Source organism: Corvus kubaryi, unplaced genomic scaffold (assembly GCF_017639235.1).
Source record: "Corvus kubaryi isolate FWS band 111438036 unplaced genomic scaffold, C.kubaryi_AGA036_p1.0 37285, whole genome shotgun sequence".
NCBI lineage: Eukaryota > Metazoa > Chordata > Aves > Passeriformes > Corvidae > Corvus > Corvus kubaryi.
The window spans coordinates 3,091,581-3,117,598 of NW_024581089.1; the positions used below are offsets into that span (position 1 = coordinate 3,091,581).

The window sequence follows — 26,018 nt, forward strand, 5'->3', positions numbered from 1 at the left end:
TGGCAAAGTGGTGCCCGTGTATTCAGATGCTCCTCGCCAAGCTGCAGCCTTCAATAAACCACGCTCTGCACAGGCAGGAGCAAAGACTGCAAAGGTTTCCATGTACCACTTTCTGTCATCATGGCTGTGAAATATTGCAGCATTTTACAGTGGAGCAAATGGGAGGGAGGGGGCAGAAAGACCCTTTGACACTTTGACACTTTTTAGCTTGAGGGTTTGTACACAAACCTGAGGGCCCCACAAAGCCCACGGTGACACTTTGGTTCTCCAGCTCCCTTTGCCTTTCCATCATTTGTTACACCTCATTTTAAGTTAGGCCTTATTAGCCAGAGGGCAAAGCAAGAAGTAAGTGAATAGGGAGACCAAGGATAGAACAAACTCCCATCCTTCCAGCACCACAAACAGAGAATGTTTTGTCCCGTGCTTTATTCCCTGTTCTTGTGTAGCAATGGAAAATGCAACAGTGCAAGATCTGATATACCATGAACCAATCCTCCACGCCCTCAAGGAACACCATGGTAAGAGTTGCTGCTGTTCATCCATTTGGGAAAGAGGCAATAGTTCAAGGAGCTGAAAAAAATCATATTCTTCTTCAGCAATATCTGAAAAAATACTGTACTTGTGATATTAAAAAGTTACTTCAGTAACTCAGCTCTGCTGAGAACTGCTGGACAAAGTTTCAGCCTCAGCTGACAGAAGCAGATTGTGTTTAAGTTTTCCTTACTAATTTATGCAAAGAATGAGAGGATGAAAAATATTAGATTGTTGTCTCCCAAAATGGTAAATACAGGTAAGCTGTGGGAAGTGATTTTTAATACCATTGTTATACTGGGGAAAACAGACCATGGAAAAGAAAACCGTACATGACACTCAGACAAGTGCACGTGTACCAGTAACCACAGCTCTCAAGTCCTTGACCTTTTACCACTAATTAAAATAAAAATATTTTTAATTTGTGCAACTATTCCTTTTCCTTGACTTAATGTCTCCTCACCCCCACAGCCTTTTTGGCTGTACACATTACTGTGTTGCATTGCATTATTACAGGGCTCCTGATCTCCAAAGGATTAACTCCTGGTTAAGTTATGTAGGTATGACCAACAGTTATAAAAATTTATTCCCCCAAATGCACCTCTTTGTATCATGCTCTCTATTTCTGCAATGTCTGAATTAATATAACACATTGCAGTTTTTCCATGCTTTTAGTGCTGGGGAATAATACATTTTTTTTCAAAGTGATTATTCCATGCAAGAAAAGGCTTTAAACTGGCAATACTTTAGGCATGTTATTACAAAGGTGTATAAAACCTGTTTGATATTATTGCCCCATGGAAATTACCCTGGCCTCTGACAACTCTTAATACCTTAAAACCAGCAGCTTAAGGAGACAATCTTGCAATAAAGAGGCTACATGGACTCTGTGTTGGGTGCCCTTATCTTCCCTTCCTCTTTATTATATACACTTGCACGAAAATCTTTCACTTTGCCACCACTTCATTCCTTTTCTCTTCCCTCTCCTATTGTGATGGAAATTATTTAAGAATTAACCTGCTGCCACTGACTCCCGGGTCAGTTTCTCTGTTTCTGTTTTGACATCATCTAACAAAGATTAATTTGGATACAGGCTCTGAATGGCAGCTCGGGGAGGATCCAGCAGCCAGAGCCTGCACTCTGCTACTGAGCCAAGGAAAAGCAGGACAAGTTCCTGTGTTCACTTCTAAAAATGCAAACCTACAAATAATCAGCATATTTCTTTGCCTTTAAAGAAATCCCAGGTTTGGATTCTTCCCCCCTCAATGACTTCACTGTTTACACATGATGTAATTAATGAGTTTATCAACTTTTTCTCTGCACATCACAAAAGAAATCTGAAAGCAGGAATTGCCTTGGGACAGACCAAGAGCCTGGTCCTCAAGGAGACACTTTAATGTTTACAAATATAAATACACATTATTGAATTGTCAGCTGCAGAATGCCTTTCTGGAAAACAGCAAAGTAAAATAAGTACCCGCCTGAAGACATTCCAGGTGTGTCACTGATGGTGGGGAGAAAAAAAAAACACCTGTTAAGGCTGGACCCCCTGGCAGCAGCGACAACATTTGTGCCCCTCTGTGTCAGCACAGACCAGTCCTGCCTGGCAAACGTGGCTTTGAGTGAGAATCCCTGGAGTCCATACACCAGAAACTGGAATGGAAAGGCAGGAATGCAAACCCACTGTGCCAGAAGCAGCTCAAAGAACAACATTCCCATGTGCAGCCAAGCAGCCCAGGGAAGCACGGAGCAGGGAAGCAACGCTTTGGGATCCTTGGGGCTGTGCTGTGCCACCTCAGGTTAGCACATCTGTCAAATCTACCCGCCACATGCCTGTGTATCCACCAAGAGAGCAGCTGAAAACAGGGTTTTACACAATAATCCAAGTCAAACTAAATATTTGACAATTTTGTCCAACTCTGTTCAGCTGATACTGCTCTTGTGCTTCCCAGAGAGCCATTTGTGTCTCATACTTGATGGTACCGACAGCAAAATGTGATTTGGACACAGACCATTAAGTCTCTATTTGCAGTATCTTTTCGTAGGTTTTTCCATTTTTAAAATGATGGATGTTACTGGTTCTTTGCTGCTTTCCTCAGGGGGAGGAAGGCATCTACTTGGAACACGTATAGCCTGAAACAGCCGGTGTTTTTTGGCTAATGTACACAAGTGCTAAAAGCAAAAGCACAGGTTTGCAGGGCAGTGGCTCAGCCATGGAGGGGAAGAGGTTCAAGGCCTTCTGTACAACTGAGATTCACAACTCGGCATGATCAAATTCAGGCAGTTGAGCTGCAAACAGAGGTTAGAAAAGAATCCAAGTCCTGCCCATCAATACACTTGAAACAAGTCAATATAGATGTGCTGGTACCATGGCACCTGTGCTTACACCCCACACCACCGCTGTGTGACACACACTACATGGCTGCTTTGGGACGTTTTTCCTCAAAGAGATACCCAATTTCTCCTTAATTTAATTTTAGAGTGGAGGAAACAGAAACTCCTGTGGCTGTTTACCAGCTCACCTCCTCTGTTAGTTTTGAACTGTGAGTTTATGTCCCTGAAAGGAGGGCAAAGCAGCTGAGAAAGGCATTTTTTACAAAAACCATTGAAAAAGGGGAACCTGAAACATTTTCTAATTAATTTGCATAATTAAGATCAGGAGTAAGCTCCTTCCAAGTCCACAAACTAATAGTATCATCCAGGGATTTGCAGTATAAGCTACATGTTCCAGTTTGGGTTTGTCCCCTCCGCTGTCCTTTGGGGCAAGTAGTCATCCCACACAGAAATAAATATATTGTGTTGTCTGGGGGGGTTAATCCCCTTTCTGTGCCTTTATTTCTGTCACTTTGATTCCTCTTACAGAGGTGGTCTCAGTTAGATGGTGTTTAACACCGGGTGAATGACAGAATCTTGAAGGTACCCAAATATTGCCAGCAAAATGCATTTATATAGCTGGCTTGCACATCCAGTAGCTGATGAGGATGCCATAGGGTGCCACAGAGGTCTTCAGACATCAACATGATCAACACATTATTGTAGATATCCAAATAAAAAACACATTTTAGCACTTACAACCAGTTTCTTTCCTTGTTTCCACTAATCTTCATAGGTGAGCTAATGACAGGCTGAAATTTGTCAAGAATTTTTTTGCAAATCCATCATTTCCTTAAGTGAAGAAATAAATTTCAAGTGAGTCAGAAAAATCCTGTCACTTTCCCAGGCCACCCATCCTAGGGACAGATGAATTCTTTGGCAGCTTCTCCTCATGTGTGGCCTAAATTCCCAGCCCACTTCACTGCAGGCCTCTTGAAAACTAGTTCATTACTATTCTCTTTGCAATTAGTACTTATTTATTGGAAGACTCGTCACATCTCACCCCCAGTCTTCCCTGCTGCAGACTAAACATGCCAACTCTTCCAGTCTTTCCCCACAAGACATCTTTGCCAGACCTTATTCCTGATTTTCCTCACTGGCCTCTCTCCAAATTGTCAACATCTTCCTCATCGCAGGGTTCCTGAAATTGGACACAGGGCTGCAGGAGGAGCCTTATCAGTAATTGAGTGGAAAGATTACTTCATCATCTCTCAGACAATCCTGTTTATGCAGCACAGCACTTGCTTTTTTTGGTACTTGTGTTCTTTGGCAAGAATATGGAATTATTAGTCCTCGTTTAATTACTAATCCGTGGCAGCTCCCTTTGCTGTAAAGCTCTTGGGTTCCAAGAGCCTGAGCCTGGGTTTTGGCTCATTCAGTTGACACAGCGAGCAACTTTTCTTCTTCATCTTACAAACACTGTCTTCAGCAATATTCAGGATCCTTCATCCTTGTTTAGATTGTATCATCAGCAAGATTTGCAGTCTAAGATCTCAATTTTTCCATGTTGCCTCATCTTCCCCTCCTCCCACTCGCACTGCCTGGCACACAACATCCATAAGCAACGAAGTCCCAAAGATCCCATGGTTTTGGGGGTTGCCAGCACCATTAATCACAAAACACACATCCTAGCTCTACGTTTTGATAATCTTCACCTTTGCAAAGCTGCTGACTTAAAAACTGAAGGATATTTGTCCTTCAGGCAGTCTACAAATGATATTCCATGGCAGTACCCTCTGCACAGCTGTCCAGCTGTCATACGAGATCAAATTCAGCAAACATTAAGTGCCAGGGTACATTTTGCTTGTCTGGGAGATTTCAACTCTTTTCACTGTTTTGAGCACTAAAGACAACTAGAACAAATTGCGAAATTAGGGTAACGTTTACAGAACTCCCAAGAAAGTCTTAAAAATTAAATATCTTTAGGAACAATTTTTATTCCATCTACAAGGAACTTTAGGAGTCTTCTGAGGAGCTTTGTGACCCCTAATTAGAACTCTGCACAGACAGAGACTAGAAATTAACTGAAATACCCAGACATACTGAAATAGCAACCTTCCCCCCCCATCATATTAAAGCTATAATTGTATTTGTTACATAAACATTTTAACTGGGGAAAACATTAGATAATTGAAGACAGTCCCTCCCTCCAACCCCAGCTCCCCACCACTCACAGCACAGCAAGAGTAAAATTAACTCAGCAAAGTGTGTTCCCAGCGCAAAGCTGCTTACATGCGTGGACGGTGCTGTGCTGCTCACGCTGGGGAGCAAAGATGGGAAAGGAACCTATCTGAGGCTATTTTGCAGGTCACCTTTTGTAATGCAGCTGCAGACAGCGTATTTTCAATCTGTTTAATCAGTGTCAAGAGTCCAGCCTATAAGAAATCAGATGAAGAGCAAGAAATTATTTAACAGACTGAATAATTGCCTTGTGCTTAACCCCCAGTGATGATGAGGATTCTGAACTCCACCGCTGCTGGCAGAAATCAGAAAGGTTCTGAGCTGCAAAAGGGCTGAAAGGTTGATCAGCTGTGACTCAACTCATTGCAGGATGAGAAGAAACCTGCTTAGTTTTTCTCTCCTTAAAACCATTCTTCTCTCTGGAAGTTCCTTGCAGAAGGCCACCAATAGTCACTGTTTTCCCCCGCATTCAGGCAAGACAGAAATGCAGTTCTGACTGTAGCACCTTGCCCTGGGGGAGGCAGTGAGGCGACTCTGGGCTAGAGCCAGCCTGGCCCACGCTCACATTGATGGATTCTGAGGAACAACAGGGACTGGACTGACAGGGAGCAATCCTGCTGCTATCCTGTCACAGAGCTTTGCTGGTTCAGCTCAGCCAAGCCTGAGGATTTCCTCCCGTCCCCAGCCTTGCTCAGTGCCAGGCCCTCTCCTTGCCAGATAGGATCAGCTACAGAATCACAACCTGATGGAATTGGGACAGAGCAGATCACTTGCAGATCAAACCAGCTCCCAGAGGTTCAAGGGGGGCAAATGGGGAGGGACACAAATCTGTGCATGTGTGGTGGGGGATGCGTCCATTTTCCTAAGCCCCAGCACTGTGATTTTTGGATATGACAATAGATCTGGTTTGTATCAGTACCTGCTGCTCCCCAACAGCACAAAGCTGGCTCAGCAGCCCAGCTCCTGCAGAGCCCTGGATGCTGCACACATTCCAGGCAGGGGGAGAGCTCGATTGCCACCAGGTGAGAGGCAGGAACAGGAGAGAAGGGACAGCATGAGGATTCACAGATCCCAACTCCTACAGGTACAGCAAATGCTGTGACACAGCTCTGTGAGTGTCTTGGCAGTGGTTTCTCTGTGCAGAGGCAGCAGTGGTCTGGGACCTCATTTGTGTAACAAGCTATTTAAGAGGGAAGCTAATTGAAGGACATAAATTCTGAAGAATATCACATCAAGCCAAGAGACTATTATTAGCCCAACCTAGATAATGTTATAGAAGTGCATTAAGAAACCTCAATAAAAAAATTACTAGGAAACATTCCCCACTCCAAGATCCCAAGAGATAAATTCTCTCATGCAATGATTAGATATTATCCAGAATAATAAAAAAAGAATACTAAAAATGGATGTGGAGAAGGAAGGTAGAGACAGCACAAGTTCACCCAAACGGGTCACAGCCTGTTCCTAACGTTCACTGCTTTGAAGGTAAGAGATCAGAGCCATCTAACAGTGGCACCTGAAAGGAAAATTAAACTATAATTCTGCCACAAAATTATTTTTTAATTATATGCTACTTATGTAAATGTTGATGTAAAGTTAATGGACCCAGAAGCATTTCCAGCAGCATCCTCTGATCAACTCTGGTCTCGTTCTTCCATTACCTGTCCTGAGGATATTGAATTTTCCCTTCTACCTGTTTCTACTGATCCTACCAGACAGAAATAGCATCTATGGGCATTTCCATCCTTGAGCAGGCTGGAGCACCAGGACACACCTGGGTTTCTGCTCCAGTCATCACAACCCATGAGGACTATGCTGATGTGGACAGAAAGCTGACAGACTAAAAGCAACCAGGTTAAAAAAAAAAAAAAAAACAAAACCAACCACAATACATGCACCCAAAAAAAAAAAAGGAAAAGGAAAGGAGAAAAAGGAAGAATGAAGTGCATGCAGTGAAGAAAGGAGAGTGAGATAAAGCAGGACAAAATGCTAAATCCCAAAAAACTCGTTAAAAAGGCAAGTGATGTTGTGACCTTAGATTAGCTCATTAAGAATAAGGGTAGGTTGCAATCATTTACCATCTCCCTTTATTCTCCATCAACAACAAAGCAAAGTTGCTTTAAGAACAGCAATCTTGCTTTCACAAAGATGAAACCTGGACTTTTTAATGTGACAAAGAAATCCCACAAACCAATACAAATTGGATTTCCCTGTCACTATGTCCATAAAAACCCAGCTGACTTCCAGGTAAAAGTAGAGGGCAATGCCCAGTATTCATTAACCCGAACAGGCCAGTGTGATTCAGGAGGCACAGCCATTTTTAATACTGATAAAAATAATTTTATGTAAGCTGAGTGCCAGGAAGTTGGTTCACTTCAAAGGAGTCTCAACAATTTTGGTACAGCCCACTACTGCACAGGAGTTACACAAACCAGCTATTTATAGTTATTCCAACTAATACAGGGTTATCAGAAACAAGCTTTGGTTTTTATTCATAGTATAAAGATGAAAAACACAGAGCAATGGAAAAACACACTCAGCAAGCCTCTGTTCTCCCAGGCTGTAACTCCACTGCTCCCCCCGTGTGCAGTGGGTATCCCGTTGTTCCCAGGAGCTCAGGGAAGCCCACAAGTGCAGGCAGCAGCTCCTGCCCAGCACAGGGTGTCCACAGCCAAGGCTCACACTGACTTACCCGCAGGAAGGTGCAGGAACACCTAGCTGGGCTTAAATCTCCAGGTGAACCAGGCAAAAACACCCCCAAACTGGCAGAGGTGGTCTCTTACTTCCCCTGCCGGCAGCTACACGAGTGAACACCGAAACATTTGACAAGCTGTACTGAGTATTACAAAAACTAAAACCCCAAACTAATTTCAATCTCAAACTGCTTCTGCATCAGAACAACTCCTCCCCCAAACCCCTGACCAACCCAACCCCCCAAACCTGCCAGCACCATAATCCAAATTGCCACTGGTGTTCAGTACATGCACTGCCACATCTCGGGTGTCTCCGGGTGTTCCTGATCCATACAGAGCTCTAAGAGGTTACTTCTTCAGAAATCCTAAGGAAGCAAAGTACTCGCAACTCAGGGAAGCAAGAGTCTGGAGATGAAGCAAATTTATTGTTCCAAGTGTTGAAATTAGGGAGTATTTGAAATCAACAGCCACACACTTGATGAAAATCCAGCAAGTATGAATGAACAAATCTGGAGAACCTTTAAATAAGTTACAAAGCTGTTGGAGGATGGTGGATATATATCAGAGCGCCTTGTAGGTAACCCATGGTTTAGAAAAGATGCCCTCTGCACAAAGAACAGCATCACTGAGGTATGAGTCCCATTTCTCCCAGGCAAATTACTGCATAGATAGCTAAGGTTTCTGAACAGCTTTTACAGCATTTTAAGATAACATAATGAAAATACATTGTATTTGAAACCAAAGAGCAGCATCTTAGACATGCACTGGTAGAAAACATCCTGTGTGCCACTAGAGATGTTAAAAGTACCATACACAACTTGGATGTTCATCTAAAAGCATAGTAATTTCCTTTAACTTCTTTTTTTTGTGGAAAAAAGTCTACATGGTCATAAAGCTGGAATTCTCAACATTCAGCTGTGGTGGGCATGACATGAACATACAGGGTCTTCATGTTCAGGTTCTTCATGGAGACATCCTTTGTGATCTCTGAACGAAGGAAAGAAGAGAGAAACAACACAGTTAGTGCTCTTGTTTACAGGGAAAACTATGAACTTTTTTTTAATTTGCTTTATTCAGACATTTCTGCTGGTTTCACCACAGTGAGACTGGGACAGAAACTGCCCAGCTCAAAACTCCCTCCTGTTAAAGCCCAGTGCATGAAAGGAAGGGTCACCACATGTCAGGAGTGTCCCTGCAAGAGCTGAAGAGCCTGGTTTATGTTCCAAAGTAGAACTTTTCAGAAGTCTACATCAGCCCACAGCTCTCACCTTCACATCCTGACAGAGCAGTACCTAGTTCAGAAAACTCTTAACACCATGATATGAAGTCAGTATGAACAGTACAACACAAGGCACTGAAAGCCAGAGTTCCTCATAAACAGTTTATACGTAAAGCAAGGATTGTACCAGTACCTGGTGAAAAACTCTGCTAGAACCTTGTTGAGTATGCCTGAAGAATTTCATATCATACAGGATCAATTCCCTAAGTCTTCTCATAGCTACGTGCACAGAGTTTGGAACAGGATATTGTCCCAACAAACCTCTGAAGGACAGAGCACACTTCCAATAGGCTGATTCAGGGGTTGTAACCCCACTTGTGTCTAGGGAAAGTCACCTGCAAAGCTTGCAGAGCTGGAGATCTTTCACTATTACATTGTGAAATGTGAAATTTTTCCCAAGAAGCCTGGTGCTTGCTGACTTTGCTTCCAGCACCCATCAGCAGTAGCAAACTGCCCCACTGAGAGGAGAGTGTTTGGAATACTGGGAGATACAGCCTTGGAACAAAAGTCACCTCAGTAACAAATACCCCAGAAACCTCTTCACTAAGAAAGTTCAGAGTGATAAGAAACTTGGCAGGTGTAACCACAGGAACACTGGTGAAACCAGATTAACAAGGATTGGGGTCACAGTGCCACAACACCCCAGAACCCCTGCAGACAACCCAAGCAAATACAAGATAATATAAAGATCTGGCACCAGTATTAGCACAAAGGACACATTAGTAACACCCAGACTGGCTGGGGATTTTCAGGAGGAACCTTTTTGCAGTCTCCTGCCCCATCTTGCTTTGAAAAATATTTCCTTTTTAGAATAAACACACAGAGTCTGCACTGATGTTTCAAGCCATCTGTTAATTAGAGAACTGAGAAGCCCTCATGGATCAAAATGGCACTGTTTTTCAGGAGTTCTCTTCCATTGTAATAGTCCTCTTTAAGCAGCTGAATATCCAAGCATAGAGCTAGAAGAGTGGAGCTATAATCCAATTCAGCAATTAGGGCTTTATTCCCTCACTAACCTTCCTTCCCAGGAACATGTTCCATCAGGATGGAAAAAAGTTTGGTCTGCAGAAGCAGCCAAACAAACTGAACTTGGTCTCCAAGTCTCTTATTAAAAGTTTATTTTGAAGATCCTGAAAAACTAGGAACTTACACAAACCTACTATTTTCAACAGTATCTATCACAACAATTAGTTTTAAAAACTGGAAATTTGATTTTTCAGCAAACTGTAGGGACACCCTCCTTTCTGTGCTCCACAGAAAGGCTTTGCAGGGAGCACGTGAAGTGTCCCCATCATGGATCTATCAGGTACCTGGAACTCATCTCTCCAGCTCATGAATAAGCAACACTCACCACTTGGACATTTATTTATGGCATGTTTTCCAACATTACAAACAGGGAGTGAAAACCACGTTTGTTTCTGAAAAGCTGGCCAGTCTCTGTGCAATAGACAGCAGATGCCCAACTGCCTGCACCAACATCATTTATAAAAATAACCTTTTCAAAACCAATAACTCATTTTCCACCAAGTGATTGTTTTTCCTTTTTATAGAACAGGCACCAACCTTCCAATTCATGGGTTATTTTCATCAAACGTTTCAAACAGTTAACAGCAAATACATTTTTATTTTTACAATAAACCACAAAAAAACTACTCAAGAGACTGAGCTTTGTTGTTTTGAAGGTAAGACCTTGAACAGATTGATCAGGACTTAAATGGGGGATTACAAAGCTGCAACAATATAGGTAAACATTAACTGACCTAATGTTTTCTAGAGGCATCAAAGTGTTTTGTATGCAGCACTTATTTATCATACAAAGAGATGTGAAGATAAAGTACAATGACATCGGTGTTTAAACTTTAAAAGTGTTATTCAGGGAGGTGAATGCTAATAATTAAATCTGAGATAGCAGAAGTGTGGCTACAAGGCATTAGCTGCACAAATAAACCTCTGGGACCAAGCTCTCTGTGTTCTGAATCTAAAAGAGACCAAATCAGTTGTTTTGGCCTTGGAAGAGTTATCAAATCTCATCTTTCACATCACTGTGAACTGTCACTTTACACACTTTAATGAAAGTTTAAACAGCTCTGGAGAATCCATACTACAAATGTTACAGTGATTTAACCCTTCCCTTTCAGGTGAAGGCATTCTAAAAATCCTCACTTCAACTGAGCCTTAAAGGCTGTTTTGCCTGTACGTTTTCCTGTCCTGTCAGCTCCTTGCCTCTTTCAAAGCTCTGCTGTTCCCTACAGTGATTTTTTCAGTGTCTGAACAGAATCATGCCGTGCTGTAACACTGACAGGAACCAAAGAGGAGCTGTGCCTAACATCCCTTGTTCCTGAGTGCCTGAATCCCTGAATCCCCAGGCAGCAAGGCTGCACACAAATACCTCTGGGTTTATGCAGACCAAGTGTGGTTCATCTTCTTCAGCACACCCCGTGTGCTGAAACACTCCAGGCTCCAGTTCTCTGTTAACACCACTCAGCACATTATTTTTGGCATTCGCTCACGTTACCACTAGAAAGTTTCATCAACATCTGAGATCCATTTGAGCTACAAAAATGGCTTTTGGATAAACATGTTCCAGGTCACAGGAAGTAAAAATTAAAAAAAAAAAATCCCAAACAGCCAAAAATCCACAACAAACCCCCCCCCCCCCCTCGCTCTGATTCCAGTCTATCCCACCTGAATCCTCGTGGACAGCTGAGTGACCCCAGTTCTCAGCAGCTGGACTAGAGCTGCCTCCCCACTGACAGCACCTCCTGAGGAAGCTCAGCCCACCCTAAGATGGCCAGTTTGAGCAGGATGTCCAACTTCTGGACAGATAACGCATGATAAGCCCATAAATGGCATGGATCCCTCCCAAACAGCTTGTAAACCACATCACTGTGACACTGCAGACAGAACCCCTGGCATCATTTCATTCCAAGAGCTGAATTCTCCTGAATACAGGAATCACTGTTTTGAGTTCTTGGGGTTTTTACCATGTAGTTTCCAATCCATTCTCTCTGTCAAATGAAGTCCCAAATCACTCTGGTCCAATTTTTCATCATCACAAGTGGCTACAGTTTAGTCACACATTCCCCATGAATCAGAGATCTTTGTTTCCCACCTGTCTGTGGTTTTGGGGGATTCTTTAGCATTTCAGACCTGTGAGTGTGTGCTGAAGCTTCCTGCTTCCCAGATATCCCGATGGCTGTGCCCTACTGACTCCAACCTACCCACACTGCTCTAACAGAGATCCAACACTCTTTTCCACCCACTCCAACTGTCCAAGATAATGCAACAATATGAATGTTACAAGTTCGAACAGATTCTTAAAATATTCCTACTGTAGACTCACTTCCAGGAGGAGATTCACTGCTCGGTCACTCAGCAGGGCACTGCCACTCTCACTGCTGACTGACCTTTACTGCAGAAGGAAAAAGCTTTTACACAACTTGGCTTGGCCATTTCATGAAGGGAATGCATTACAGCTTTGAACTTCTAAATCTGTATGTTTGCTTAAAGGATTTTATTATGCTAATATTGAATTACTGGGCAAAATTACAAACCACTGTGTGAATAGTGTGGATTTAGTAATTAAACTGGATCTCAGGTTACATGAGCTGCTCCTCAACAACAAATGCCAAGGATCCTCAGATGAGCAAACCAAAGGTTTGTGCTTACCATGAGTTAGTGCTTCATCCAGGAACAACTTTAGCCGCCTGCTTCTGAGCCCAAAAACTTTTGCTGTCTCATGCAGGAGACCTTTGTAGGTTAATCCATTCTGACCAACGGGGTTTTCCATTAGGAGAGTTCCCACTGTTCCTTTCTGGCATTCTGGACAAGGTAAAACAGCTGAGTCACTATTGGTAAGAAATGAAATTATTTCTTTTATCTGGGTAAACTGAAATTTAGGATTTCTTCTTCCATTTCATCTCTATTTCTCCACGGTACTGAGAAATTAGCAATACCAGCCTACAGATATTCACAAAGTAACTTCATGAAGCACAGAACCACAAGTGTAAGTGATGACTGACAGTTTGGCCAACAGAAGAAAACTTTGTAGAATTCCTTACATGAGTCAAATGATAAAAGGGTCTGGGAAATATGAAATATTTCAACAGGACATAGAAACCACTACGTGCAGAAGCTCACCAAGCACCCACTGATGATCAAATCCCTAGGAAAAAATCACATTTTTAGCTCCTGCAAGCTCTCAGTAGTGTCAGAAAGGGCTCATACCAGAGCACAGAGTAAGAGCAAGTTATTAAAACAACTCAGTTGCTCCCACAAGAGCTTTCAGATTAGCAGCTGGGAAACAGAATTACACACACACATATATTATACACCCAGACCAGGTGAATAATGCAATTCATTTTGCTTTTAAATGGCACTAAGAAGCGTTTCACAGGCTGTTTCCAGTGTCCTGGTAAAGAGCTGGCTCTTCATTCAAGTTTGGCCTGTTTTAGACTCAGCCCTTTACAGTAAGCTGCACAGGTGAGCTGATGGTCACAAACAGGGAAACAATGACCAGGGGCTCATGTTCAACTGCTGCCCCTTATCTCAAACTGGCTTTTCTTTTTCTCTCAGGAGAAGAGGCATAAAAGCTAAGTATAAATATTGTTCTTATCAGAAAGCAAGTACTAGGAAAAAAATAAACACAATCACCATGTACCAGTGAAAACCTACGTTTTCACTGTGCACCAGCAAGTGAAAAGGGCCAGAACTTGCATGACAGCAAGCTCAGGCTGTGAAGGAGGAGCCCAGCAGCCCACGTACCTTGTGGCTTTGCATTGATCAGCTGCAAGTTGATGTACTGGCAGAGCAGGGCACTGGGGGAGCTGGGCAGGGCAGGGGCTGACCCTGCTGTCACGTGCAGAGTCTTCCCACTGAGGCCCAGCAGGTCAGTCTGGTTTATCAGCTCTGCAACAGAAAGTGACAGCAGTCAGGCCATCCCAGGAGCCACGAGCTGACAGGGAGGCTGTCTCACTCCCAACCCCACTGCAGGAATGTCTCCCCTTTCAAAATCCCGTCCTCAAGAAAGAGCTTCTCCGTTGGAAAAATGGATGGAATTTGTGCAGAAATATTTGGTTCTCATAATAACACAAAGGGGGTGCTTGGTTTGCTGTGGAAATTAGCTCCTATACAACATTTATTATGCACATAGTGACTTATGCAATAAAAATAGTTAGCAAACTTCAAACAAGCAGGAATTATTCACCCAAGCCAACCATTCCTATCTCATTACAGGAAGATCTGTGATCTTTGCTTGCACCAAAAATCCCCTGGCCAAAACAGCACGCGGGATGTGTTTCTAGGCAACATCAGGATATTTATTAATATTAAAAAAACAAACCAAAAAAACTAAAGTCATGGCTCATGAATAAAGCCTGCTGCATGACCGTGCAATGCCACCACAGCTCATGATCCAGCATGGCTCCAGCGAGGCAGATGGAGAGAATGGGGGAAGACCAGACCCAAAAACCAGGAGCCCTGTCCCCAAGAACATCAGAAGCAATCCCTGGGATGAGAAGCTGATGAGGTTTCTGTGACAAAAAAGAGTTCTGCAGCACTGCCTGAGCCTTGAGGTCAAACAGCCACTGATGGGTACAGCATTAAAGATACACAGGAATAACATCACTCTCTGCTGCAAAGAGCTCCAGAGATCACATCCAGGAGAACTGGTGCATTTAATTTCTTGTCAGAACTATGTGTTCCTGTACATATGGAACAGGCACACCTGTCAGCTCCAGCAAACAGGTTTTCATTCCATAGCAGCTTTGTTCACATGTCACAGAGCCTAAGCTGTACAAAGCTCATTTTCTATCAGTTCACCTGAAAGAATCTCAAGGGGAATAACTTATAAATTTATACACTTTGTAAGTTTATAAACTTATAAATTAAAAAAAACCCCTAAACCAACCACACAGCTCCCAAATAAAGCCCCAAACCCTCAAAAAACCTAACCCCACAAAAAAGTGAACAGTAATCACAAGCACAAGCTCTCAAAATTCTGCCAAGTGCCACGGAACAGAGTGGGATGCACTGGGAAGTGATTACAAGATTGCTCAAGGAAGCACAAAGACCTCAGGCTGCACCTAAGATTCTAAAATGTGTATTTTAAATATCAACTTTCATATATTTGTATACAAAGTTGTAACGGTTTGAAGAAAAAAGAAACCAAAAGCCAAACACTGCTCTGGCCTCTGTGAGGTGCCAGGCACGTGCTCAAGCACAGGAAGGGGATTTGCTTTTGGTTTTATTTCCAGGAAAGCAAGAAAACAACTGGATGAACAAGTGGAGAGGAATTACCAAGATTTCACCCAATGGAAGGGAGCCAGGGCAGGTTTTTCCCAGCACAGCCCTAAACCAGCACAATTTCAGGCCATGGGAAGAGAGAGCACTGGAGAGCAGGGGGTCAACAGAGCTGGAAACACTTGGCCCCAGTAACTCCCAGTTAGCCACTCCCCAGCTGGCAGCATCCCTGTGGATCCATGCAGGGCAAGGGGGCACGAGCTGCAGTAACGCGGGGTTTGCCCAACTAACAAATTAGCATTTGGCATTCCAGGACCACTGACATTTTTCTAGGGAAGAGCTCAGGCACAGTGCTGTCAGAGGAGCCTGTTCACAGAACTCTCTCATAAGAGCAAGAAAAAAGTGGATCATTTTTTCATATGTATTAATAGACTTAAAGGGAAGCAGGTATTATAAGTGTTCATCAAAATCACTTTAAAAGTCAGTTCTCCCTGCAGCAGGGGTTTAAGTGGTAATGTTCTCCTAAGGTATCTTACAGCCCCACAGCCTTTTAAAAATTAAAGATTAAAGAATCAGCCATCTGAAAATCAAAGATGAAATAAGACCAGAATCAAGAAGTTTGTAGGGGGATTTTTGCCCCATGTTCCTTTCCCCTCCCTTTTTTTAAGCCCTACATGATCTACAGATGCATTTCTTCCCATAAACATATTGAAATTGTTTTAAATAGGTTTTCTTCAATATGGGCTACTTCCATGAAAGCTGAGTGCAAGTCTACAAGCATCCCAAACAAGAAGTTTAGGGAATTTCCAGCAATCTAGAGGAAAAAAAGTCAAAGACAACAACTTTTTTTACCATCTGACTGGAGCCCAGCTTCTTCCCTTTGCATTACTTTTTTTTTTCCATATAGAAGGAGACAAATTCTATTTTCAGTTTCTGAAGGTCAGTACAAGTCCCAGAGCCTTGTTTGGGGATTGTGCAGTTCCTCAAAATACCTCAACACAGTGCTGGGGAGGAAATGTTTATCCCATTATTCCAATGCTGCACTGAAATGCAGGGACAGGACATTATCTGAGCCTCCCTTAATGTAAGAACTGCCTGATCCTGTGCCACTGCACAACCCTAAGGAAATCTTCATTACAATTAGAGAACAAGATAATAAATTACTGCAAGTAAAGTGGACAGCCCTAGAAACCACAGGAAGGGAATGAGGAGCCATAAACACAGTTTTACTGGGTCCCAATTTTATTAACACACGTGGGAGCGATTCAGAAATGACTTGTGTGGAGTGCACAACCTTTCTCTGCAATTCCTCTTGGACAGAGCAGCTGATTCCAATCCCTGCTCACCTACAGAGGCCCTGCAATCACCATGAGGCCCCACCTGAGGTTACCCACACCCTGGCTGGGCAGATAAAGCAGATGGATTGTATCCAAAGCAAACACCGGAATTCCGGATCTATTCTCTGACACCATTCAGGACTATTTTCCTTGCATGTGCCTTGAACTCTGACTCCCCAGGGAGCAATACCTTCTGCTGACCAGTAGTTGTTTGAGATCTCTGATAAACTGCAACAAAAGCCAATTTGATAATCTGATCTTTCCAAGGGAATTTCCATATGGTCAATAAATGGGCAGGGAAAATACCCTGCTCTGCCCAGACCACTGACACATAGTGAAAGGTGAAAATCAGCATGCCAAGATGGGAAGTGCCAAAGTGATTCCTAAGGACCAAAAGTGAATGGAAAGGAATAGAGCCTTTGTTACTACAGCAGAAGAAGAGGGAAGGTTTCAATTTCTCCACCACTTCCTTTAGGACTTTGGCATTAATGGATTTGTGCTGCATCTTTTCGTCCTGCAAATGGCAAGAAAAACCCCAAATACGGAGTCAAACTACTTATAACCTTAATGAGATGGGAGTTTCCCAACTCTTCTGGGCCTTTTGCAGGTCATCTCTTACTATCTGCGGTGACAATGAACAATACCAGTACCCACCTCCCTCTGCAGGCACCGACCACACTGCTAGGAACTGTATCACTCCTACTTGGAAAAGGATTTCAAGAAAAACCATTTCTTCCTCCAAAACACAACTGGAACTTGAGGAAGATACTGAAGGATTTCCTCTAAATCCCCTATAACTGAAAGCAAAGAGTAATCCTTTTGTATGACAGGACTATTCAGCTGAGCTGAGCACGACCCAGAAGATTTATCACAGTGACCTAATGGATGACACCAGATGGGAAACCCCCAAAACACCCTCCTAGAAATACTCTCAGGAGAGGGCCAGTAAGGAAACTAAGGACTGAGATGGCAACAGTGACATACAGACTATTCCCCAATGGATGTCACTGCTGGACATGAACTGCTGATCCTCAGCAGCCCTGGGGGGCACCCCAAAACAGCCAATTCAAGCACCTCCCCCTCAGATGTGCTTCAGTAATATTTTCATGAAAAAAAACACTAATAGAAGTTTTTGTAGCCGTCCAATTACCATTTTCATAGTGTTTCGGGGTTTTTTTACATTCTTGTGCCTTAAAGTTCAAGCTGCAAAAATATTCCATAGGTTTTTCTAAAAAGAAGAAATGCAGAGATTCTCAAGGTTGCCCAGGATGGAAAGGCAACATTTTTCTTCTACAGATCACAGTTTGCATTCAGCTTAAGTTCTCACCCTGCCTACTGAGGCATTAGGGAAAAGAAAGCATGGAAAGGCTGATGGCAGCTCGCCATCAAGATCCAGCATAGCCTGGGCCCAGTGAAATAAATCACATTTTGTCCTGATGAGAACTGCAATGGAAGCAAGATAACAGATGAGCACCATTTAGCAGCAGCTTTTGGAAACATGTTGGTGTGACTATAAACACAGCCTCATAAGCTAAGTACTATAAAATGGAGTATTTCCTTACCCATTTTCTTGTCAATTTTCTATAGCTAGCTAGATAGATATAAATTACACAGTAAATAATTATACAGTAAATGACTCCTAGCTGCTGCTAGAAAGACTTTCAATTTTCCTTGTCATACTCCATTTACCTGTGTTTCCATTAAAAACTGTCAGTTTGGAATTTTTAAGACCAAAAATGCAGGAGACAGCATCTACAAGTCCAGTGAAGTTCAAGGTATTATCTCCTTTTGGATTTTCCAGCAGCAACACACCATCTAAAACCAAAATTAAGAAGTTAAAATGCAGTTTGGAAGCAATATCCCAGTTCTAATGATTTTCTAATGACGCTAATTACTTCCAGTGAGTTTCTAAGCCAATTTAAAACTGGCAACACTGCATCTTCCCAGATTTTTTTAGCTGGAAAGAAAACAGAGAAATGGACTGATGTGTACTTCAGATTTACAGTGTACAAGTTATATCTGCTTTTATGAACAAGGCAGTCCCATTTATATGTCACTGAAGTGTCAATCCAGCATTATGTTGGCTAAAAGCTGCCAGACTGTGCCCTCTGAGATGGTCACCAGCTTTGCCAGCTGGATTCATTCACACTCAGGGAGCAGTTCTGTGACCAAGAACAAGACACACTTACATCCATATATAAATTGTCAGCACACGCAGGAAAAAATTCCCTAAGTACATTCAGTTTTCTTTTTTTTTAATATATAACTCACCCTTGTAACATCACTGCACTCACGTCCATTGCCCAAGACACAGTCAGGCTATTCTCTGGTTTTAAGTATTCTTTTTATCTCTGTACTTCTTATCTGAGCTTCTCAAACCATCTCCTCCACATCCAGGCCTCACCCACTGCACAGTGCTACAGCAGGAATTATAAATTCTCAAACACATCCCCAAATCCAGAGAGTGCACCCCCCACAGAGATGCTCACACACAAACTCTCCCTGGAGCAGGAGTAACAACTCCTGAGCACACCTGAGTGTTTTCCTCAGAAGAAATAATGGACAGGTGTGGCTGTGCTCTGAATAAACTTATTTTCAAGAATTATTTGAAGCTCCTATTGGAAGGGAGGCTGCACCATCTTTCAAATGAATTCAGGCTCCAGCATTCACCACACCTTTTCCAAATTCTTCCATACACCACCCCTGACAAATCAAGCTGGGGATATTAATGCCTACCTTGCTCTGTCCCATTGACACAAACTTTGAGGTTGACGTAGGCACAGGCTGGGCCAACAGACTGACACACCCCCCCTCTGACCAGTGTGATTTCCAGCTCTGATCCCTTCAGCTGGGGAAAGAGAGGGATTATCATTATTTCAATATTGCTTTATTAAACAAACACAGAAAAATATTTTTCTTCAATGAACAACACTAAGATCTTGCCTTGTTACACTAAACATGATTTACCACAAAATAGGGATTTTTCCCACATCTTCCTTCAGTGACAGTGCTTCAGACACGAATCTGCCTGTACCAGATGTCAGGAAAGCAGGGAAACAGCCTGATTTTCCCAAGTGACGAGCAGTGATGACACTCTCCCAAAATACAATGCCAAAGCAAATCTGTCTGAGAGGAACCCTCTTCCAGAGAAATTCAGAGTGTTGACCAGGGCCCTGCTCTCAGGCATTGCCTGGAGAACCCCCTGGATCACAGCTGCCTTGGTACCACCAGGCTTTGAGTATCCCTCCAGGAGGTACCAGTGACATTTAGCCTCGAAGGACAGTTCTAATACAAAAGTCTATTAATCTAAAATCAGAGCAACAATATTTTGACTGTTTAAACAATGCACTAATCCAAGTACAAATAACTGTGTATTAGGTTTACACAAGCAACTGCCTCATTTATTTACTTTGGTATCCAAGCAGCTCGATTTTCAAAAACACCACACATACAGCACTCAACAACTATTTTCTTTTATAAACCAAAAACCACTAATACCGAAAGTTATAAATAGAAAACAGAGATATCTGCTCTATCCCACAAATAAATATGGACACAATTATTCTTTAATTGGGGCAATTTATTGGGTTAAAAGCAAATCAGATGAACTATGCAAGCAGTGCTTTTCCTTCTTACTTGGGTTGTTTCCTGGATGAGAATTTCCTTTGAGGTAGGCACCGGGTAAGGCTTCAGGTCTGCCTTTATTGTGGCAAAAATAAACTCGGCATGTTCCTGGATGATGGTGTCCAGGTACTCCCCCTGGGGCAGGGCCCTGTAGTACACAGTGATCTCATCTGTGGGGACCAGGTTCCTCTGCAGGACACACAGACACACCATTACTGACAGCAGGATCACACGCCAAGACAGGAATACTTGTTAAGTTAAAAAAAGTACATATTTATCAAGCATTTGTTAGACGTTTCCTCAGAAGATTTAGAAAAAAAACACCCTTCTGTCAAAACACCAAGAATCTTAAAACATGGGAGTTCAGGCAAGGTTAAGTATTTCGATATTCATTATGGCAAAAATAAATTATGGCCTTATGGCATTACAGAACTAAATTTAAATCATCCACTAACACATGGGAGAGTTTTCATGGCCACATTTCTTCCTGGTTGTATTTCATACAGGAATAAATCTATGTAAGTTTCATATATGTAAAAAAAGTTAAAATATGTAAATCTACATTGGTGTGTATATATTTTATTTTTAAAAAATAAAAATTCTACATAGGTGTGTGCATATATACACACATCTATAAAATCTAAAAAGGTTTTTTAAAATATATAAAATATAAAAAATAACTATTTTGGTAACAATTTGTAAATTTTCAGTCTTATGCTGAAGAAAGGTCCTTTCCAACCCACACTTTTCTATCAATATATGATTTCTGCAGCCTTAACTGCACAGATATCTTTTCCAAAATTACACGTCCCACAGAAATTTTCTCTGCATGTCCTTTAGAGCTCTTGCAAGGGAATCCAACCAGAAAGTAATACACGAGGAAATGATACAGGGCTTTATGTTTAATTAAAAATGCAGTTGCTGCTGCATATTGCCCAGATTGCTGAAAAGGAAATTACAATGTCTTGTCCCAAAGCGCTGATTCCTCACCTTCTTGCGCAGCTTCTGGATGCGATTGATCACTTCCCGGGCAACTCCCTCATCCACCATGGACTGGTCTGGGGTCACATCCAGCAGCACCAAAACCTGAGCAAATGCACAGAACACCAATGAGCAGGTGACAAACTGGAAACAAGGTGGAAGAAACACTCTCAGGAGCTCAGGATGCTTTTTAGAGAGCTCCTCATGTAAAAAATACAACGGTGGAGAGAGCATTGAACAGCTGCAGGATTCACACACTCCTGGGACATGCTGAACTACCTGAACTAACAAACCCAAGCCAGCTTTCACCCCACCATTCTCCTATTGCTTCCAGAGGAACTCTTCCCTTAATCAAAGAAAGAAACAAAAGAAATAACCAATAAAATACCTGAGCATCGGAGTGTGCCTCAAACTGGGCAGATCCCTCTGTCATCTGATACATGAGGCGGAGATCTTCCCCATGGAGTTCGTGTCCTTCCACAACAATGGTGCCTGCAGGGTTGGCAGATGGAGAGCCTCTCTTACCATCCAAGTAAAAACCCCGATTTTAAATTCAGAAAGCTTTAACCAAGTATCAGACTTCAAACATGTGCAATGCATACATTTGCAATGCAGCCAAACAGCAGTGAAGCACTAGTGAGCAGCACTGAGTTATCCCACATTCCCATTTTTCACACAAGCACTTCTCCAGGCAGCAGAGATCACTAAAATACAGGCACTTCAGCAACTGTTTGTGTGGAACCATCTGAATGGAATAAAACTTAAAAATAACCTGTATACTCCACCAACTCCAAATTTCCATTTAAGCAGTTCCCTAACAGATATAGCTGCAAAATTCACACCCGCTTGTAACTCTGGAACTGAAGGAATGCTTTTAGAATAAAAGCTACTGCACAAATACTCAGCTCCAATCTGATTCAGTCTCACAGAAAGCTTATTCTTTGCTTCATCTTGGCCCTACAGTAGCACTGAGAAATCACAGAACATCCCTGAGTGGGGAGGGACCCACAGGGATCACAGGGTCCAACTCCTACCCAGACACCCCAACAATCCCATCCTGTGCATCCCTGAGAGAGTTGTCCAAATGCTCTGGCAGCCTTGACCATTCCCTGGGGAGCCTGGTCAGTGCTCGACACCCTTTGGGGAAAGAACCTTTTCCTAATATCCACCTTAAACCTCCTCTGACAGGAAGAAACAGTTTAAGAAGAGAACCGTTTAAGATCAGTGTGCATGGCCATTTCTAATCTACTGTCAGAAAAATAATAAATCCAGATTTTTTCCTCATAACAGCTGAAGAGGGATAATAAGAGGGAAGTAGACCCTCAGCTCCCCTAAGCCCACAGAAGGATACCCTGCCATCCTTGAGGGGTTTGTCCCACTACAGACCTGTCTCCTGGAATCTCTCCAGCTGCTCGCTGCTCAGCTCTTTGATGGCAGCCATGACGGGCTTGAAGGCCCCCTTGAGGCGGCGGCCCAGCACGGTGTGCTCGGGCTCGGCCCGCAGCCGCACGCCGTACTTGCCCTTGTCCGCAGACAGCGTCACCGCCCGCACGTTCAGCTCCTGCAGGAACAGAGACACGGAACACGAGCTGAACACCAGCCAGGGCCTGCCCACAGCAGGGCCACAGTGCCAGGGAAGTGTAAAGGGACAAGTTTTGTATGGGCTTGTCTCTATGAACCGAGTCACTGGCCAACACTGGGAGAGCAAACGAACCCAAGCCTGAACCCAACTTCAGCAGCAGACCCCATCCTCACTCTCAGCCTCCAGGAAGCAGTTCTCTGTTATTAACAGACAGCTCTCACCTCAAATCAGCCCCCTACTCAACAGCCCTTTTTATTTCCCCCTCACAACTGCCTGAAGAGCTAAACCCATTCCCTCTGCGTGCAGTGGCTGGAGCCAATGGCAGAGCTCAGGAGGGAAAATTCTGCTGAAACTGTCCTTTCAGTACACACCGAGCCAGGAAACCGTAACCAACCATTTAATGGTTGAGGTTGTACAAAACGACCTCATTTTGCCTCCTTTCCTTTACCTGCTCATTCCAGCTCCCCACTACACAGAAAGCCACTCTGCTCAGAAAAGCTTCTGCCTGTGCCCAGCAGTCAAAACAGCTTTATAAAACCTGCATAGACTTCAGGAGGGGCCCCAGACACTGCAGGAGTGTGTGTGCCCATCTTTCTGAGTTACACATGCAGTTTTTGTCCCTGTATCTGAAGGGAGCATAGTGGTGCTGTGGGAAGTTTGGCACAGCAACTGATTGAGAGGACAACATTGTTTTCGTATGAGGAAAGACCAAGGCTGGAACCCTTTGGAGAGAAGGAAGCTGAAGGGGTTTATGACTGGGGTTGGAAAACGTGAGGCACAGACCTGCATGTACATTTCACTGTAATCCAGGCCAGGCAGGCCAATACTTGAAGCATTTGGTGTTTAATGTCCACTGGATGGTGGTCCCCATCACCACCCTACAGCATCACCAGGTGCACTTGGCAAACAAGCTGCTCCAAGGCATTGAGGAAGCAGAAGTATATGGCAACAACAGCATGACAGGACTAGCAAGTAGCCAAACATTTGGACTGAGAAATAATGCTTAAATACAACCTCTGAGCTGCAGCCTAATTCCCTAGGAAGTCCTACTGACATGAGGAGCCAAGAACACAACTGAATCTAATTTTATTTAATACATCTTTTAGGAAATCTAATGAAAATTACGCACTTCAGAAATTCAGTTTCAATGGGGTGCTGCTGGAAATGAGCCCACGAGTTGTAAATGACAACCTCGTGGGGGAAAAGAAATAATCATCAAAAAAATAGCACAAATTGAAAGATGACTTTGGGCCTGATTAGATAAATCACAGAGAAGCCAACTCCATCAGGACAAGTTTTCTATACTAATTAGATTAGGAAATTATTCTTTTGTACACATTATCCACTTAAAAACCCAGAATGAGTCTTAGAAAAACAGGCAAATCTGTATCTTAGGTCTGTTTATGTCAGTCTCAGTGCTTTGACTTCAAATAATTCTTAATTTTATCTTCCTAATTACTCAAAATTAGTTCCTTAACACATCTTTCAAGTCTCATGTGGACACACTGAGGCAACCAGCCCTTCCCATGACCAGCTGGAAGAGCTGTACATGGAATGCCTGAACATACAAGAGCCTTTTGCTGGTGCCACGTGCCCCAGCAATGCCCAGTCTTCAGAACAGAGACAGAGAATTTCAGAAATGCTGTGCTTCATCTGGGCTGGGCTCTCTAAGCAGGCAGCCTAAAAAGGAAAATAAGTATTCATTATGTAATAGTTTAAGAAATGAAACACTGCAGGGGCCCCCAGCCACAGCTCCCGTGTCAGATAATTCAGCCCTGTCACAGGCTCAGCCGCTGGGTTTGATGGAGAAGTCAATTTTCTCTGTTTTACAGCAGCCCTACACAGGGCTGGGGGTTGGAAGGAATACAAAAGCTGGATGGAAACAAGATTCTGACTGTGCACAGAGTCAAATTTACTCAGATAAAACCTTTCCCTGGAAGCAGCAGGGAAGAGAAGTCCTGACCCAGGCTTGTAAAAGGCATCAAATAGAAATGAATAAAATGCAACTGTGTCCAGTTGCTAAAAGCCTTCTGGGTTTATTTCATTTTGTGAGCTTGGCTATTTTTGCATGACAATTCTATAATCTGGGGAGTTCTAATATTAAAATCCATTTATTTAAATGACTTGCTGTGTTCTGAAGATGAGAGAGCAGCACTGCAGATCAAAGACTACAGTTCCTTCTGCAAAAGCGATGAATGAAATTTCTGAAGAATTGACAAGTATATTTTTCCAATTCTTTTGTCAGCAACTACACGAAATTAAATGGTGTAATTCTCCTTACCCATTACCTCTGGCATCTGCAAATTTACTCCTGGCAATCACTGAAGGTTCCAAAGCTCTGAATAGGCAGGAGGTTGATGAACAAAGCTGCAAATGCAGCCCAAGCAATGCTGCCCAGCCTGCCTGTAATCACTGACCTCTTTAGCTCTGCACCATCCAGTAAACAACAGGATTGATTGCCATGCAGTACAATAAAACACACACTCAGCTCCAGCAGCAGCTTGTTGAATTTTAAGACACATAATAAAACCAGAACAATAGACAGGACTTTGTGTTTGGGCTTCCACAAAGGCATCTGAGTTTGTTGTAACTCATCTCTCCAAAAGAGACCCCTTTGTCTGCAGTAGCAGAAGAATACAAATCAAAACATACTAATGTACAATCCAATTATGTAATAATTTACAAATGGTTAGCTTCTTCTGTTACCTTTCATTAGCTGTAGAAGCTGACAACAAATTTTGGCAACTACCCTTTCGGAAGTAATTTGAGGAAGCAAACCTTATCTCCCTTAAAACTGAATTCTCTAGAATCTACAAATCCATTTTTCAGATCCAAAAAATGGGACAGACACTAGCCTAAATTTCACAAAATTCTGCTGTTGAAGAGACCCAGATATTGAAGTTATTATAATTAATAATAACAGCAATTCTGAAGCGAGGGATCATAACTGCCAAGTCTAAGAGCAATAATCAATAAGTTAACATGACAGAAAAGCTTTATAGTCCCACTTGCAAATCAATTACTGTTTTTTAATTAAAAACTCCTCTAGTGAACAATTCTTAAGCATTTAACTCCCACAGTAACTAAAAGCAAGCAGCACAGAGCACTGATGTAGAGGTCCTGTGCACTGAGCTGTGACTTCCTGAGCCAGTGCTCATTCCCCCAGCAGAATTTTTAGAGACTTTCCATAGATGTGT

At 42.8% G+C, this 26,018-nt stretch overlaps 1 protein-coding gene across 4 annotated transcripts in view; it reads right to left on the minus strand.

Annotated features, from left to right (window-relative positions):
• Positions 1–8,182: 8,182 nt before the first annotated feature.
• The window catches only part of IARS1 (isoleucyl-tRNA synthetase 1), an 89,171-nt gene continuing 71,335 nt past the window's right edge, over positions 8,183–26,018 (minus strand). For 3 of the 4 annotated variants that reach the window (XM_042026759.1, XM_042026761.1, XM_042026760.1), the window contains exons 27-34: positions 22,626–22,800; positions 21,628–21,731; positions 21,249–21,344; positions 20,271–20,447; positions 19,371–19,482; positions 18,324–18,449; positions 13,822–13,965; positions 8,730–12,879 (exon numbers count right to left, since the gene is read on the minus strand). In XM_042026759.1, the coding sequence (XP_041882693.1) occupies positions 12,575–12,879; positions 13,822–13,965; positions 18,324–18,449; positions 19,371–19,482; positions 20,271–20,447; positions 21,249–21,344; positions 21,628–21,731; positions 22,626–22,800 (1,239 nt within the window). In that variant the 3' untranslated portion in view covers positions 8,730–12,574. Of the gene's footprint in view, positions 12,880–13,821; positions 13,966–18,323; positions 18,450–19,370; positions 19,483–20,270; positions 20,448–21,248; positions 21,345–21,627; positions 21,732–22,625; positions 22,801–26,018 lie in introns of all 4 variants that reach the window. The other variant, XM_042026762.1, reaches the window with a different exon arrangement.